The sequence below is a fragment of the Fukomys damarensis genome, unplaced genomic scaffold (genome assembly GCF_012274545.1).
Source record: "Fukomys damarensis isolate Sample0158 unplaced genomic scaffold, DMR_v1.0_HiC HiC_scaffold_15, whole genome shotgun sequence".
Taxonomy (NCBI): domain Eukaryota; kingdom Metazoa; phylum Chordata; class Mammalia; order Rodentia; family Bathyergidae; genus Fukomys; species Fukomys damarensis.
The window spans coordinates 43,175,658-43,194,614 of NW_022900927.1; the positions used below are offsets into that span (position 1 = coordinate 43,175,658).

At 31.9% G+C, this 18,957-nt stretch overlaps 1 protein-coding gene across 4 annotated transcripts in view; it reads right to left on the reverse strand.

The window, feature by feature from the left end:
- Positions 1 to 18,957, reverse strand: part of Ppp1r12a (protein phosphatase 1 regulatory subunit 12A) — a 129,408-nt gene that overhangs the window by 41,738 nt on the left and 68,713 nt on the right. For all 4 annotated transcript variants that reach the window (XM_010639512.2, XM_010639514.2, XM_010639511.2 and 1 more), the window contains exons 4-9: positions 17,526 to 17,685; positions 13,667 to 13,811; positions 8,495 to 8,569; positions 7,740 to 7,828; positions 7,276 to 7,433; positions 3,240 to 3,364 (exon numbers count right to left, since the gene is read on the reverse strand). In XM_010639512.2, coding sequence (XP_010637814.1) covers positions 3,240 to 3,364; positions 7,276 to 7,433; positions 7,740 to 7,828; positions 8,495 to 8,569; positions 13,667 to 13,811; positions 17,526 to 17,685 — 752 coding nt within the window. The remainder of the gene's footprint in view (positions 1 to 3,239; positions 3,365 to 7,275; positions 7,434 to 7,739; positions 7,829 to 8,494; positions 8,570 to 13,666; positions 13,812 to 17,525; positions 17,686 to 18,957) is intronic.

Consider the following 18,957-nt stretch of genomic DNA (forward strand, 5'->3'; position numbering starts at 1 on the left):
AGTCAAACTAATGGTATTATATATAACATCTCCACAAATTATCAGTCTGATATCGCTGATACAGAAAAAGTATTTTTACTTCAAAACTTAGGAACTTAAGATCATTTTAAATGAATTAATCTGTTTTTTTTGCTGCAGTTACTTTGTGTTATTAATAGAAAGTAAATGAAATTTAATGTAAGTGTTTTCTGTTTAAAGTATTTTTACTTCAAAACTTAGGAACTTAAGATCATTTTAAATGAATTAATCTGTTTTTTTGCTGTAGTTACTTTGTGTTATTAATAGAAAGTAAATGAAATTTAATGTAAGTGTTTTCTGTCATTCCTTTTTTTTTGGTACTGGGATAGAACTCAGGTCTGTGCTTCCTTTTAATGATCTCATTTCCATGAGCAAACACACACACACACACACACACACACACACACACACACACACACACACACTGTGGTACTGCAGTTCTTGAATGCTTTTGTTTGCATACTCTGCATAGGGTAACAAACATGACCACAGTCATCTTTCCCACACAAACCCAAACGTGGCCATCTTTTCCAGAATCCCAGGACAAATTAGATTTGTGAACCAAGATACCACTGTAGCTAGTTTATGCATTTGTGGACCTGTGGAGGAACTTGAATAACTTAACTGCACAAATATTAAAAGCAAAGTACTGACTGGAAACCTAAAACTAGAACTTTATAATTGGAAAATCATTTATGATGCATTTACAAATTAACAACAATTTATAAGGAAATCTGTATCTGTTATTCTCTAAAGTTACAGGAAAAATTTTTTTTTTCATACTGGGGATCAAACTTGGGTCCTTGCACTTATGAGGCAGGTAACAGAATCTCTGAGCTAAATCCTGGCCCTACAGGCACAATCTTGATTAAACTTAAAATATTAAAATGCTAAATTAAAAGTTAAAAGAATGTAGGTAAGTAGCAGTTGATATAAGAACAAATTTTAAAAGTCATATACTGGTAAGACTCCCAAACATTATAAATAATACAAATTTTTAGTATATAATGACTTTACAGCTTTGAGTAAAATTCAGATACAAAACCTGACACACAAATACTGAAACTATGTAATCTAAATTATAATACTTGAAATTGAGAATAAAGTGTAGTTGCTAAATATGCAAATTATAGAAGCGGATGTTTCTCATACTCCAGTTTAATTACAAAATCAATCAAAAGTGATTTGACAGTGGTTCCACTGCCTGCCTCGCAAGCGCAAGGACCCAAGTTCAATCTCTGGTATAAAAAAGAAAAAAAAAAAAAGTAATTTTGAATAAGAATTTAAGATACTATTGCTCCACTAAACTAATATAGGTATGAAGTATTTCTTTCAGTTAGGACACTAGGTATAAATGTAGAAGTAAACTGACATAAATCTGCAGCTATGCTTGAAAAACAGAAACCTGGACACAAGAAGTCTTTTGTAACTATTTGACCATGTAGGAAAGATATTGTTTTGCCAAGTAAACCCCCCAAAACAGCTAGTTTCTTGCCCAGTTATACCAGTGTTAGAACTTCTGGAAGCTTGTAATAATTTTATGGTCCTAACAAACAAGAAATCAAAGATGCAAACACAAATTTAGTATTCAATAAAGTCGTATGTGGCTGTCCTAGAACCAAATTTTACTTACTTCAACTTGGTCTACTTTAGTTCAGTTCAACTAAGCACGCTATAGTATAACAGTTTTCAAAATTTTGCAGAGAAACTACTATTAGAGAATTTCATCTTAAAGTATATGTAATTATGATCATATGAAAATGGGTTCTAACTGAATTCAAGATATCTTCAGTTCTGGAACACAGAAGGGAAAATAATTCATTCATGACCATTTCGTGACATTTGAACTATGTACCAGTGAAATTCACACATTTCTACTCTCTTTGGGAAGAGTTTTAGATGACTGTTATTACTAACATAATAAATTTTAAAATCATTTCCTATTTTATTATTTTTAAAAGATCTACATTTTTATCACCTTGAGGAAGACTGAGAAATAGAATGGGGATCTAAACATCAGTTCTTAACTTCATACAACCCAAATGCTGCCAGACAAGAAACAAAGTAAGTCTAAAGGCACAGACATGACAACCAAAAACAAAGTGTAGTCTCTGAGTGGGCCCTTAATTTGAATCACAGAAGAAGCACATTTGGAAAAATCTGACTCTAAGTATTAGTTAACACAGATAACACTACTGAACTGTATTAAATTTCTGAATTATTTATCATTTTTTGTGGGAATAAAGGATAATGCTTTGTATGTAGGAGATATATACCACAGAGTTAAGGAAGAAGTTTTATGATGACTATACTCAATTCTTAAATGTTTTGGGAAAAAAGTGTGTAAGAGAGGGATGAGGATGTTCATCAACGATAAGTAAGGTCTGGTGAGAAGAAACTTTATAAGGAAACTACTAGGTTAAAAACCCACGAAACTCTTAACATTTAATTCAGATTAAAAGAAGTGCTGGATCCAGAGTAGCAAGGAAAAGCGATGTTTTTAAGAGCTACATAATAGATGGAAAACACTGCTTTGGTAGAGAACAGAGGCAGAGAAAAAGGGGGGAAAAAGGAAGAAATATGAAACTAACATTTTGGGAACCACTTAATGACTGGCCAGCATCTCAACCAACTTTTAAAATAGATATGTTTGCTTTGTGACAGATAAGGAAGATAAGTTGCTTGGAGTCTTAACAACTAATAAAAGGTGGGATCAGAATTGATGTGTGGTTTGCTCTTGCTGGCATACTAAAATTGCATGCCCACTACTGTGTATGATGATTTAGAAAATCCAGATTCTAGTTCTCATTAAACTGTAGTAACATTTTTTATGTCTTACTTACATGTGAAATTATCAATATACACCTCTACTTAACAGTGATAAAGGATATAAAACTTGAATTTCTCAAAATAAATGTTCAGCAGAAGTAAAAACTACCATGATCACTGGTTTAAATGTCATCAAAAATTTTATCTTACAGACATTTATTTCAACAATTTAATATTTTTAACTATCAAATATAATATCAAGTATAATTTTCAAAAAATAAAAAAGACTGACTATAGCATGGTTCAGAGGAAATGCCAAACTAAAAACAGAAAAGCAGAATAAATACATTTTTGAAAAAAAAACTAAATATTCAGAACTGTTTTAACAAGTTAGTTCAAATGATACTTAAAATAGAGTAAATATATTTTTAGCAAACACAATTTTGGCTTACCTTTTTAATAGGTGATGTGGGCGTTGCCTGACTGGATGACAGAGTAGGTGTTGTTACAGCTATGGGAGCTGCTTGTGTACTAGAAGTGTTGGCATTTGTTACAGAAGCTATGGGTTTTGTCTTATCTATTAAAAAAAAATTAAGAGTCAAGGTTCTATAGGAATTTAGCTTTAATAACTGTCTTTTCCTTTTACTGTTTATTCTTTTGCACTAATCAGTTTTTAAAGTAGTTTCTAGAAACATTTCCACATGTATGCTGAAGTAAGTAAAAAAATAGTAAAGATAATATGAAAGAAATATAACAAAGCTCTGAGGATAAAAAGTGCAATTTGAACTGGACTTCTGCATTTTTAAGGCTAGGAAAATTTTAATTAAAATTTAAAAATTTGAATTTGTAAAAGCAATATAACTAAAAAAGTTATAACCACTATATAATTTTCTAATGAATGAACAACTATTACTGATGACCTAAAATTGACTGCTCTTTATTTCAGGAAACCTAAAAGTGCTTTTGTCAATAATCAGCTTATATTCATGTAAAACAATATGGCTAAATGTCTCAAAGAATATGCCTTTTTGCTCTTAAAAGATCTAAAGTTAAATGGGCACAATATCATCTTCATAGAAAATACTCCATGTAATTGAAGAATGCCATTCAACAAATATTCTATGTCTCTGCATCTCAAGTACTGTCCTAAACACTGGACATATATCGGCCAATGAAAATGTCTTAACTAGATGGAACTTACAGTCTAGATAAAGAAATATTAAATAAGAAAAACTACATGCACCACCATCTAGCTTAGTGAGTAAACATCATTAATATTGTTGAAGCCCCTCTATTTGATTTTAATGCAGGATGAAAACCTCCTCAAATTTATAAATTATTTGGAAGACAATTAAAACTTTTAATTGGGCTCCTATTTTCATTTGGTTTATGAGAAGAGAAAGAACACTGAAGGAAAACTGGCTTGGTAAATAACTTACAAAAGAAAATTCAGCAAAATAGTTATTTTATGTCAAACAGTTTCCCAACGAAGTAACTTTATAAAAAGTATAAAAAGCAAACTATTTAGAAATTGTCAAATCAAGCTTTAGGTCTACAGAGAAAGGGCTGCTTTTTCAAGCCTGCCAAATAAACTATGATAAACCTTGGTTGACATTAAAAGTGTGAGAGAGAAGAAACCATACAGCATTTAAATGGGTTAATACTTGAGATAGAGACAAATTTTTCTGGCACAACCCACAACCAGGAACAAGAAGAATCAAATTATATTATAATGCTTAGATGAGTGTTTAAAGTTAGCTTAATGAGATGTTGGGCAGAGGGTGAATGCTGTGCTTAAATTCCAAACAAGAACTAATATAATGCAATTTCAGATTATTTATGGAAAAGTATTATTTGTTATAGAATAAAAAGTTTAAAGAGTATCCAGATCATCTAATCCAATTCTTCTCATTTTAGAATTATTAAGAATATTTCAACTAGACTAGGGATTTAGCTCAGTGGTTCTGCCCTCTGCCTCACAAGAATATTTCAACTACAAAATGCCAGGACATTTACTAGTTAGGTAACTAGCTTAAGATTAGTCTTTTGTTTGTTTTAAATGGCCCCTCAGTACCTAACACTGAATGATACTGAACATTAAATAAAAGGGCCTAATAAGAAAATATTAACAAGAATGAGAAATCTCTGAAAGAAATGCCGGCACTTCCTGTTCTTGAATTTTACCACATAATTAGACTTAATTCAAGAGTTAGGAGACCTCAGTGCTGGACCCGACTCTTGGAGACATGTTTATATGGGCTGATGTACATGTAGGTTTTTAACCATATAAAGTACTTCACTACAGAGTGGGAGCTAAGTTATGTCTGGCAGAGAAGAGATTAAATACATAAAAATAACTTCTAAATACTTGCAAACGTACACAAGTCTATTTAAGTATCAGTGACATCATTTGACTTTAGTTTTCATAAAATGAATAAAATAACAGTATAAATTTAAATGAAGTTAATATTAGGCTAGTATAATAATAAATTATTACCCCAATTTCACAGATAAGAAATATAAGGATTATCTGAATATATAATTATTTGCATGAACCAGTATATACTCTTAAATACTATGCATGCTGATTCTCATTTAATTTGCTTTTTATAATTAGAAATATCTTAATTAACCTGTTATACAGGTACATTTATAATATTCAAACTAGAAATTATCTATCTTCCAATTTTCCCCACATGATTATCTTACCAAGGCAAAAGATACACTGATTTGCAGACTCAATGAATGTTAACACCAATGAGGAAAAATTTAAATCTCTAAGTAACTAGAATAATCTAGCCATTTATATATTTGATAAATTCTTCATGTGTTACAGAAAACTAATTTACTTAATGGCTTAGCATGCTTTCAGAAAATAAAAAATCCAAAATACATAACCTCAGTAACAGAGGTAGCCTATATCTGCATCTTATTTTAAAAACAATTATTGATATTTTCTTTTCTATGTGTTATATTTAGAATACCATAGCTGCTCACATTTTCTTAGAGGAAATATTTTGGTGAATAGAAATAAAACAATCTGAAAGTTTTATTGTATCGAAAGGAAATATAGGGATTCCATCAATTGTATAGCTCCATTTGTGTTTACCAATGACCACCAAACTGGTCCTGAGAAGACAGGTTTTTTTCACTGACAAAAAGTGTTAACAGAAAGGGGAGTATTTTCTTCTGAATAACACATATATTAAAGTGGCCAGCTCTATGTTAGAACATGACAATATTGGTATCTCATGCTACTTACAAGTTTCGAGTGATTAACTGATACAGAAAGTTAAAAGTTACTTAACAAAAACTTTGTGGTAAACAAAAGCTATAAAAATGTGTAGGCCAGAAGAAAAATATAGGGAAACCATATTCTTAGTAGTAAAAAGGAAATGAATAAATTATTATAATAGTATTATAAAACAATTTATGAAAACTGAAAACTTGTGCAGCCTAGGACTAATGGACTAAATTTCTAAGTCCATTAGAGAATCCCTTACAGATTACACAAGGAAGCATGACTGATATATTATTTAAAACAAAAAACTGAGGATATTGTAAATGTTAATCAGAAAGGAAATGGGTTATGTTTTTTGGAATGCTATGCAACAGTTAATGTGATCAGTATGTAGATAAAGCTATGGATTTGTGGACATACCTAAAAAAATGAACAAAATTCCTAGAGTATGAGAGTAAACACAAACCAACAGTGTATTTGCTACACATTACTTATGAGTATACAAACAAGATAAAATTAGAAACATGGACTAGAATATTACAGAACAAATCATGATAATGATTGCCTTTAGAAAGGAAGGAAAAGGAGAGCAGACTAAGGCAGATGGGTAAAGAAGGCAACTGTAATGTTTTGTTTTTTTAAATTCATTCATTCATTTTTCAGTACTGAGGATTGAATCCAGGGTAACTGAAAAATAAACAGTTGAAGTATGATTAAATGTTAACAGCTATTAAATCTGATGTCTTAATAGCTAAAATATGAATACTTATTCCACTTTTCAATCATATTTTTTTCAAAACAAAGCAAATTCCCTCATACTCTCAGGAGAAAGTACTGTGATTAATCCCCACTTTACTATTTCTTAGGGAGAGTTTGAGATGCTGCTGAAAAAACTTTCTGGGCTTTTGGGGCTCAGAAAGCAGCAGGAGCACTTCTGAAACTTCTGAGAACCCATTCACACCCTATGTGTACCAACATGAGGGAGTCTTAAAGCTTCAGCACCTTCTTTAAATCTAAAATATAGTGACAATGTACAGGGATGAATAAGGGCCTCTAGTTAATTAAAGAACAATAAACTCACAAATATACATAAATTTTCTAATATTCTCCAAAAGGCAATTACTGGTTTGGCAGGTAGCTGAACAGGTAACAAATCCATCTGAAAAGTTTAAAAATTAAACTTGTTCATGTTTTATCTTACACTGCCAGAAAATTCAGTTAAATTTCACTTATTGTTCAAATTCTACCTGTTTCAGCTTCTGATTCTGAGTCATCTTCTTCATCTTCTTCACTGGAACAGCTGGATTCATCTTTCTTCCCTTCCTCTTCTTCGTCAACCTTTTCTTGTTCCAGAGACTCAATACGGGATGCATTTTTCTCTGGCTCAATAATCAGTGTTTCTTTGCTGTGAAAGGAAAACAGCTTTCAAATGATTATAAATACAAAAGGTGAAAATATGTTGGTTTTTCCTCAGATCCACAATAACTGCCTCTTTGGCCATTATGCATTCATAAATTAAACATGCTTTTTAAATTTTACTTACTTTTTTTGTTTGTTTTTTTGAGACAGGGTCTCAATATGTAGTTGAGACTGACCTGGAACTCACTATGTAGCTCAGGCTGGTCTCGAACTCACACCGATCCTCCTACCTCAGCCTCCCAAGTGCTGGGATTACAGGCATGCGCTACCATGCCCGGACTATTTTACTTACTTTTTGAAGGTCTTCTGTGACTGGTTATTGTCCATATTTGCTGTTGATTCAATTAATGGAGATTTCTTATCTCGTTTTTCACTATGGAGCTTTATACAAAATTATGCAAAGAAAAATAAAATACTATTAAGATAATAGTATGTGTGAAATAGAGTTTAAAATAATAAGGTAGTTTCAAATAATAAAGTGTTTCAAATGCTAAGCAAAAACAAAATGAAGAAATAAGAGATTTAAAATTTTCTGTAAAGGGAAGGGCTTGAGTTAAAAAAAAATAACACTAAACAATTAAAACTCCAAGTATGACTCAGTTTGAAGTTTTAGACCTCTACAATTTTAGTTCATTTCCCAAAATGGACAAGATGCACTAATTACTTAGGATGGACAGTGGCATTTTACTTATAAGTCTAGCTTCCTAGTAACACAACTCCTTGCTTATGTATGCCTTGCTATTAGAACTCTGAGATTACAGTCTCCAGTTCTGAAATAAACTTTGTCCTGAAATTACCAGAACATGTTATTGTTGAGAATATACAGATTATTTAAGGATTTGTTTTATGAAGGAGAAGAAATAGAAACAGGGATAAATAATGTGAAAGATTATCACCATCATCTCTTTCACTGTTATGTAGTGTGACTGCTAGGAATAAATTAAAATAAAAAAAGCACAAAGTATCACAAGAATACTTTTTAAACTGCAATTCAAAGCTATCAGAATTCATTTCTAAAGGCAACTTTTAGGCAATCATTAAACATACCAGATTTTGTTTTTTTTGCAACTCTTCTAAATATCCTAAAATGTCTTCATCTGCCACATCAAAGGCTGTTTGGCCCTAGGCAGGAAACGAGAGGGGATGTGATAATAAAACAAATAATAATAGTAATACAAATACAAAATGTTAACAGTAATACAAAATGCCTTCAGTAATTCTCTGTAACTAGTACAAAGAAGTTAGTAATATTGTTTTTGATTGTTAAATGACATAATACACATAACTCAAACCTGTATAAAAAAACATGTAAGAAATTGCTGTAATAGTGCCTTATGTATTTTTTGTTAAAAGTTTAAGATGTAATTCATATACAACATATCACCAACTTACAGCATGATTCAAGGCTTTTGAAATATAATCACAAATTGTACAACCAGTCTCATAATCAATTTTACAACATTGTCATCACCCTACCCAAAAGACAGAATATTGCTTACCCTTTTTTTCCCATTACCCTTAGCCCAAGGTAACCAATGATCTACTCTGTGGATTATGCTTCTACTGGAAGATTATGCGTATGCATATCAGCGGAATCTTGTAATATATGTTCCTTTTGGACAGGCTTCTTTCACTTTGCATGTTTTCAAGGTTGATCCACATTAAGTATATTTCACTACTTCACTGCTTCTCATTGACAGATAAGATTCCAATGCTGATATACAAGTTTTGTTAATATAATCATCAAATGAATATTTGTTTTTTGCTTATACTGAAATAATGCTGCTGTGAACACTGATAGACAAGGTTTTTTGTGGACATCTATTTTCATTTCTTGGCTGTACTGCTGGGAGTGGAATTACTGGGTCATCTTGGTAACTATAATTTTAACCTTTTGAGGCCTTCTTTTTGATACCTTCCTGAAACTCCATTCTTGGTAGTCTAATAAATTTTTTTTTTTCTTTTTTTGGGTACTGGAGATCGAACCTGGGACCTTTTGCTTGCTAGGCAGATGGTGAAACCACTAAGCTAAATCCCTGGCCCAAAAATATATATTTCTAAACTGCTTAATGTTCAGTCAGGCATAAATATTGCTTAATTTAAAAAATTTGTTCACATGAATATTTATTAGCCAATTTGTATTCATTATTAAAAAAAAACAAAACTTCAAAATGATGCTACCTTTCCTTGCCAGAAAAACTTTCCAGCAGGAATTAAGAGGCAGTCTATCCTTCCCCACCCAAATCAAGATGAAAAGCTTTAAATTTAATAAATTCTCCCCATTCAGCCTTGAAAACAATTAAATTCCTTATAAAAATTGCTATGAAATAAATGGCTCAGAGATTTAAGATGCCTTTTAAACTAGCAATATGTTAATTTCGGTTCTGCTATAGGACAATCTTTTTGTAAGTAGCTCTGAAATGTTATAGATGGTATACTCGTAAACTGTAATCAAGATCACATTACATGAAATAACTCACTGATCCTTCTTTTCCCTCCCCCCTCTCCCCCTCACTCTCCCTCTCTCTCTCTCCCCCAACTCTCTCCGCCCTGGACTTTGCACCAAGCTATCTCAAGCCTTTTAGGTCTTGGTTGGGCTTGAACTTGCAAACTTCCTGCTTCAGACTGCTAGGTTTATAGGCATGTACCACCATCCCTGGCTTTATTGACTTCCTTTTAAGTATTATTTTACATGTTTCTCAATCCTTAAGAATGAAAGACCAATCTTGAAAAACATTTTCAACTGTAATTAAATTTCTGTAGCAGTTAAATGCAATCAATGCGTTTGTTTTAATAATACTGTACATTTCCTCAGTTCCCAGTGGAAAGCCTCAAATTTTCAGCCTCAAACTTTGATATCCTATATACACAGTGAGGAAACTATCTCTAGTAAAGATAAGGGCATAGACTCAGCTTCAAACTTTGGAATGCATCTTGTATTTTATCCATTCAGTGCCAACTCCAATATCCCAACTATCCCTTAAGGTAAATGTATACTATTTACAGATAGCTGATAGGAATAAGTATGGTATTAGCATCACCAAATTATAAATCTGTTTCCCTAAATATTCATTTTTGTTTTGAATATTGATATAAAATGATTACTTTTCTAAAAAGAAAAATAATAAATCAGGCTGCCAGATTAACCTCTTTTCACTTCTTCTCTTCATGAATGAGTCTACTTTGCAAACAGCAGGACAGAGAATAAAAACTAGAGTAAAATGAGGGCTATAAACAGAAAAATTTCTAATTTTGAAAAAGCATACTCATTACTTTAATAACTTAATAATGCCCTTTAAATAATCTAAACTACAGTTATGAAGCAGACAATTGTGAAATGATGAACATTACTTAATCCTTAGCTATAAGGTCACTACACTTCACTGGAGTACGAATACTGTGAAGTATACCCAAGGCAATCAGGAAACAAATGAGGACACAATGTTGAAGTGTAAGAAAATAACTCTATCTCCAAGAGAATTATCTTAAATGAGAAAGTCAAACAAAACAGGTTGCTTAAAAAAAAATCAGCTCAATACACCTACAAGTTACTAGGGCTACAGACATACTACAGCCACTGTTTAAGTCTAACTTTGTAATCTCTTTACTCACTTATTGTAGATGGATTATTTTTGCAGATATGCTCTTTCTTCATCCTCACAACTACCAGTAAAGTAGTTGAGATGTGGATTATTATGATTCTCACTGTACAGATAAAGAAACTCAACCTCTGAGTGCTGGGTATTTGCCCAAGTCATGAAAGTAATGAGGGGAAGTTGCTACTATTTTAGTATCTCATTTTGTCTTTATATCAAGTTAATTCAAGTTCACAAAGACAGAGAGTAAAAAACAAAATATATTTTTGCCTGCTGTTAGAACAGCTTTGTTATTCATTTAAATCTTTATGAGTTATAAGATAAAAACTTGTCTGCTAGTCATTGTATTAATACATTAGAAGAAATTCCAACTAAAAAAGCAGCCTAGTTAATATTTAAGAAGGAAGAATACTTAGATGCATTATAGTAAAACAATGGCTTTAGTAATTAAGTTAAGGAAGCAAAAAAAGGGTCTTTATCTCTAAAATCAGTACCACACAAGTTATAATAGTTAAAATGATAGAAAATGTGTTTTTATAGTTTGGAAATAAGTCAAATAAATAAGATCAAAGTGTCTATTTTCAGAATATTTTCTCTATTTGCATGTAGAAAGAATTTCAGATTTTCTATAGAATTTATTGTATTTTTTACACTATTTTCTCAAATCATGTCTCCTATTACTAATGAACTCCTCTAAGGTCTGTTTAACACCTTTATTTCTTTGATATTTTAAAAAGAAACTGAGTAAAAAATTTTCATCTATGAATACTATTGAAGGTATAAAAGAAGATAAATCCATATAGTCACACCTACAACTTAAGACAAAGTGATTTGTTCTATTTAAACATTACTTTATAATGTAGCCAGTGAAAACAGAAGACACAAAGGTAAATTTATTTGTTAAAATTTTAATAATTAAGGTCCAGGAATTTAGCTCAGTGGTGCTGTGCCTGACTGGCAAGTGCAAGGTCCTGAGTTCAAGTCCCAGTACCAAAAAAAGAAAAAAAACAGTAGTAATTAGGAGAAACTAAAAAATTCTTCCATTACCATACAAGTTCCTAGGGAAAAAAGATAAAGGCTTTTATTTGGATACATTTAAGGAATAAAGGCTTTTAGAATGCTATCTACTGTGTAGCCCCTCATAATTAAAGTGTTTTAAAAGAAAAATATTTTATATAAATTTAAAGTCATATTTTAATAAAAATAAGCATTTTAAAAAGGAAAATATGAAAAAACAAAGCCAAAAGCAGAGGAACTTAGCAGATTTTTTTTTTAAGAATCACTCTATTTTCAAGGCTTTCAGGAAAATTACTAAACTTCTGTTTTCCTGAATAAAAAAAATACTTTAAAACTTCATAGCACTGCTGAAAGGATAACATTACATACTATACGTGAAAATAAAGGCCGAGTATTGCAAAGGAATAATGAAGCACAATTATTCAATATTGTATAAAGTTCAACTGAAATGATGAAATAAAGAGGTAACACACTAAAATTTAGGGTGCAATCAAATTGGAGGGTGGTGGTTCATGCCTGCAATCCCAGCACTCCGAGAAGCAGAGGCAGGAGGTTCATAGGTTTGAGCTCAGCATGCGCAACTCAGTGAGACCTTGTCTCAAAATAAAAAAGAAAAAGAAAAAGGCTGTGGATGTAGTTCAAACCTGATACAAAAAGACCGATTACAAAGTAAAATAATTTTATATGTACTCTTCCAGTACATAGTTATGATAAACTGTACCTAAGCATATTTTTCTCATATATACTATATATTATGCGTATCTTACTATATTTCTAGTTCAGTCAAGGAAACAACATGTTTCTGGAAAGGAATTTCAATTAATTAAAATTTAAGGCATATAGTACGCCATCGTTCTCTTTATTTTGTGTGTCCCTATTAGAAACTGCAGTTGTTAATGTATACAACAGAATTAAATGGCCCTGTTTTAAATAAAGATAAGATTATTTTATGAATCTCTGCTAAGTAATTTACTGTATTACCCTATGAAAATCAATGTATTAAAACATTCCACGGCCGGGGATTTAGTTCAGGGGTACCACTGCCTGCCCTGTAGCGAAAGGACCAGAGTTCAATCCCCAGTACCAAAGAAGAAGAAAACAAAAAAAAACAAAACAAAAAACATTCCATGGAAGTTAATGGGTAATTAAACTCACTAGAGAACATGTTTTGAGCTTACTACTGTTGGCAGAGTTTGCTATCAATGTCACTTAGTCATTATAAGGACACTAATATGACTATCAGCTAAAGACAATTTGAAACATCCTTCTATAAGTGTTCCAACTCATAGTGAGACAAAAAATATTTATATAGTAATGCAAATTTTCTTAAATATATGAATCACTAAGTATCCCTACAGTAATAATGCAATATTCAAATGTTTTCTATACATATATGATTACTGAAAGAATACTTCTTTCTTGCAGAACAAGTCCAGAACCATTCCATTTGGGAAATGAAAGGACTTCAACTATTACTTAATAAATCAATTGATGGACAAAATGTTTTATATGGCTAATGAAAATATAATTACTTAATTTATATTCTTATAACCTTCTGAAACTAAAATTTTATTTCTATATTTTAAATACATTTTAAAAGGCCTACCACTTTGTTGACCATCTCCATATCACACAGATTGTCCACTAAAATTCGGCACGCTTCTTCTTTACCCCAATGAGCTGCAGCATGAAGAGGTGTCCAGCCATCATAATCTTTAATATTAACATCATAGCCTGCCTGTATCAAAAGTCTGAAGAAATCAGAGCGAATTAGATAATCATTAAAGTCTAGAAATTAACAAACACGACTGATTTCTACCATGCAATTTACTTAAAATTTGCAAAATAGTTGTTTTCAGAGTTTTCCTTTCCCTTAGTGAATTAAGTAGGGCAAGTAGAAAGCAATTTTCTGGAAAATGCAAGAAGAGGATCTTGAGTCACTGTCACAGCAATGCAATTTTAATTTATTTCCACTGACTACCATATACAGTTTGGGTTAACACTGCTTAATTCTTATTAGTATCACTTGTAAGTAAAATATTCAGAGAAAAGCCCATCATAATTTTTCAGTGTAAAATAAAAAAAATGATGGATCAAATTGTATATAAAATTGATATAGCTCAGGAACTATCTTTAGGCATCCATATGATATATTATTGAAGGCTAAAAATGTTCTAAAAAATATACTTGAATCAAAGAAGCTTATATTGTAATGTTTTGTTGCCTTGTACTTGAAGAGATGGTTTATGATCTTCTGTGAGAAATTTTCAAAGAAAAGTGAGACTCTGACTCTTAGGAGCAAACAAAGTAAAACTCATATTCTAATGGATTGAGTTTATTTTTCTGCAGGAATAAAAAGCAGATTCCAATCACCAGCAAGTTAGCTAACAGTAATAAATTTTAATACAGCTCAGAGTGGCATAAATATGTTACTATGCCCTTTTAATTGCATAATCCCATTAACCTTTATTTTATTTAGAAATTATGCTTAAAGAGAGCAAGAAGTAGGTCCATAAATTGCACAAGACACAGCTCTACACACACAGGTAAAAACTGAATACTTTACAATTCATGAAATCCATTATACTTTTACCTTACTTTCCAAGAAATTAAGCTTGAGAAGGGGCTTCCTTTTACCTAAAGAAGGTGGTAGTTTTAGCTAATATATAATCCCCTCTTTATTTCTAAGAAGTGATACCCTACTTTCCTAACAATATGTGAAATAGCTATCTTCAATCCTGACTACATAAGCAAACCATCTGAAGAGCTTGCTTAGGAAGAAAAATAAAAAAGTTCTCCAGCTCCACCCAGTACCATTAATCAGCAAGTTGGGGCTCTGTTAATCTGTGCTTTCATAAAGTCTCCCTTATGACTCCCATCAGCAGACCAATATTCATTTAAAAGCCACAATTTAAAGAAAACGCTAACAAATGAAAAGTCTGGAGATTAAAGAAATACTGCTACGACTGTACATATTGTCATGAATTTTATTGATAGAAGCAGAAATACTGGAATATAAGACAATAAAAATATACTTCATTAACAATGTGAACTACAATAACGTTAAATATCATAAGCAATATAAAATTGTAGTAATTGGGAATTTATGTGGAGAGGCAAGAGAGAACTAAGAAAGCAGATTACTGTTTTTCAACAAACATGATTCTCCATATATGCCAAACCCTACCAGGACATTTTTGAGAAACAAAGAAAAAGTGACAGAACCTACATTTCAAGAGCTTCTAACGGAGGACAAAAGTTAAGAAAAACAACAATCAACCTTCAAGGGTAGTTTCGTGATGGAGATGGAATGGAAGTACAGAACTGAAAATCATCAAAATAAAATAAAAAGGAACTGCATTTTTTTGGGGGGGGGTTACAACTGATAGAGACCCCTTCCGTTTAGTTATATAAGTATCACGCACACATGCACACATAAAATATATAAATGAAATTCAGTCTCCCAGTGCAAAACATTAGTCAAATAGTTTTGCCTCTCTGTGGATCATTATTATTAATTTTGAGTAGGCCCTTATTGAAAGATTTCATGTACAAAGTTTTTAAACTTGAAGACAAAAAAAGTATATATTTATATCCTTCATTTTGACATTTCATAATATGCCAAAGGAGGTTCTTTCTGTAACAATGTTAAAGGAGATTTCTTATTCATGCTTTATTTATTGCAGAATATTCGAGGACAAGTATGTATTATCGTGCTTTATTAAACCTTCAATTATGAATAATGCTATTAGCAAATTTATTTCTTCCCGTATGGGTAAGAATATCTGAAAAAAGTCCTAGAGGCATAACTGCCAAGCTGAAGAACAACTACTACTTCGACAGAATTTACTCAATTTTCACTTAATTTCCAATATTCTGTTTATATTACCAATATTGTTAGAGTTCCTTTCCCCCCACATTTTGCCAATACAGTAGGCCAAATGTTTGCTGTATACAATATGATTTAAAAATAGCAACTTACTATAGCTATATTTGTAAATTTTTTTTAACACACTTGAACTTTGTGATAGGATCAAACAAAATTTGCCTCCAAGTTAAAGAGATGACAATAAGACATTGAGACAGAAACAAGAGGAGGAATAGTATTAAGATAACATGAGAGAACTTCAAGTAGATATATGTGGCTAAAATAATGCATGCCTGAAGTGAAACAGTGGCAGTTCAGCTTAAAAGAACACATAATGGCTAGATGATAAAAGGTCTTATGTGCTAAGCTAAGAAGTTTAACATTTATCCTGATTCCTACCCCCTTTAAGGATTTTAAGACCTTTGATAACCTAATTACAAATCTCATTTGGAAGCAGTATAGAAATTCATTGCACAATGCAATCTATATCCATTCACATGTTTACAGAAACAAGAGTTTTAAGAAACAATCCTTACCACTACTATATGCAATATCCGGCTTTTAAAAATTGCTGTTAATAACTCACCCTGCTCGTTTCATGACTTGCTAATAAGAATTTGTGATTTTAGATTAGAAAGAAAGACAGGGGAAAAGAAAACTGGTTAAGAAGCAACATTCTCTTCTAAGAGAAGGCCTATGTTATTGAATGAGTAAAGACTGAAAAGAAAGAAACTTGAGAACAGGTGTTCCATCTTACTGTTTTTATTAATAAGAGGGAATAAGGAAGACACTGATAGCAAAAATGCAAATGTTTTACAAGTGATATATAAAGAGTACAGATTGTGCTAAGGGCTGGCCTTCCTACTTTCGAATCTGTATAAAAAAGTTATGCACTGAATACATTTTTTAATATAGTTGGCAAGCCTTTGGCACTGTGTAAGTAAAATGAGCATGTGACCACACACACACTCACTCTCACTCTCTCTCTCTCTCTCTCTCTCTCTCTCTCTCTCTCTCTCTCTCTCTCTCTCTCCCATTCACACTGTGATATAAAGAAACTTGGTCCCAAGGCAAATAGGTGACCAATATATAGCTCCATATAGTCATACTGCTGATGGCTGGACATTTTATTTTTAACATTATGCATTAGCACTTTAAGTTCTAGTGCTCCTGTAGTAAAAAAAACTGTATTTTAGATAAATTACATGAAAATAAGTATTCAACAGAAAGTAAGCTCTCAATTTGATATGTTTATGTAATGTTGTTCTTAGTCTCAGAAGCCAGTTAGTCAATTTGGGAACCTCAAAATGACTGTAATAATTTGTGCAGAAGGTAACATAATGGTTGAGTGACATTTAGATTCAGCTTATGAGAAAACTGCAACTGGGAAAAGAACAGAGTAGAATAGTCAAAATTTGAGTGAAAGAACTTCAAAAATAAAAAGCCATCATATTCAAGGTAGTTCTTGCTGAAAACAGTCACTAAGTAACTCCACAATAAGCTGTTTCAAAATAATGTTTGCAGAATTAGAAAAGTTATAATGAAATAAAGAAAACAAGACAAAGTATAACACATTTCTATAACAAGCAATACTTACTTTAAAACTTCTGTATAGCCTTTAGCGGCTGCAACATGAAGTGCTGTACCTCCAGATTTCGCATGCCGCACATCGTTTATATGGCCACTATTCAACCACTGCCTTGCATCTCTAAGCATTATCCGTTCTTCTTCCTTTCGAGCTGCTTCTATATCAACCCCTGATAAAATAAAAATGATTATATTTTTTCCTAATAGAACATGTTCCATTTCTATGCTGAGGAATAAAATTTACAGAATATGTCAAATTTAAATTAAAACTAAAAGTGAAGGCATATTTTTTTCAAAAACAAGCAGTTTATACCATCCATATTGGTTAAATAAACGAATGTGGGAACACTATAGTTTATTAGCTTTCTCTATGTATTAGCTTCTCTTTCACAATACTATTTTGGTTCTCTTTCTGCTTTTTCATATTATTTCTTTTGTTTTTATAAATTTGAACATTTTCTAAGATACAACAATCTGTTATGGTTCAGACCACGCATGACCCACAAAACCCTCACACTCTGAGGAAGGGCTTTTGGAAAGTGGCTGGATCTTAGGAGCACTGTATGTATCAATGGATTCATTCACTGGCGAGTTCAGTGGCCGTGTTGGGAGATGGGGTCTGTTCAGAAGAGGTGGGTCACTAGGGGCATGACCTAGAAAGGTAACATCTCATCTGGCAGCCAGCTGACCACAGACTGTAACTGAGAGCCAAAACAAACCTCTCCTTTAAGTTATGAGCATTGGGTATTTTGTCACAGTGACAAGAAAGGTGACTAAGACTGCATCCTTGAGGGGAGGGCTTCTTTAAAACAATTATGTATGAGTAATTTTCAAATTGGTATCTTCTGTTTTAACCAGTTTTCTGAACTGCTCAACATATATGTAAATATAAATGTTTACTGAACACTTAAAACTTGGAAGACTTGATTTTGCCTAAAATTTATCAGACCTACACTTCCTCCTATTTCTCTTCAAACTCCTTTCCTTTTCCCAGCACAGTACATTCTTCAAACCATTATGATTTTTCATGTAATATTAACAAGTTATATAGATGTCTATTCATTTATAAACACTGCTAGGCTAAGGTGATAAAAGTGGGAAGAACAAAAAAATTGACGGCATTCTCGTTCCTAACTTCCAAGAACTACTATATTATCCTCTATCCTTACTTACCTTGCTTAGCATATTATCATTTTTTATACAATAATTCAAAAACATTTTAAAACTTCAAGATTATACAAGTATAGGAAAAGTCATCTTCAAATTATAGATAGCTCATTACTGCATCTGAAAGAAACTCGTAATAGCATTTTCCGGACTACATATACAATCCATTCTATATACTATACATAGGTAATGAACTCAAGGTATTACACTTTTTAGAAAAATAAAATGTTCTGGGTGTGGTGGTACACATCTCTAATCCCAATACTCAGGAGGCT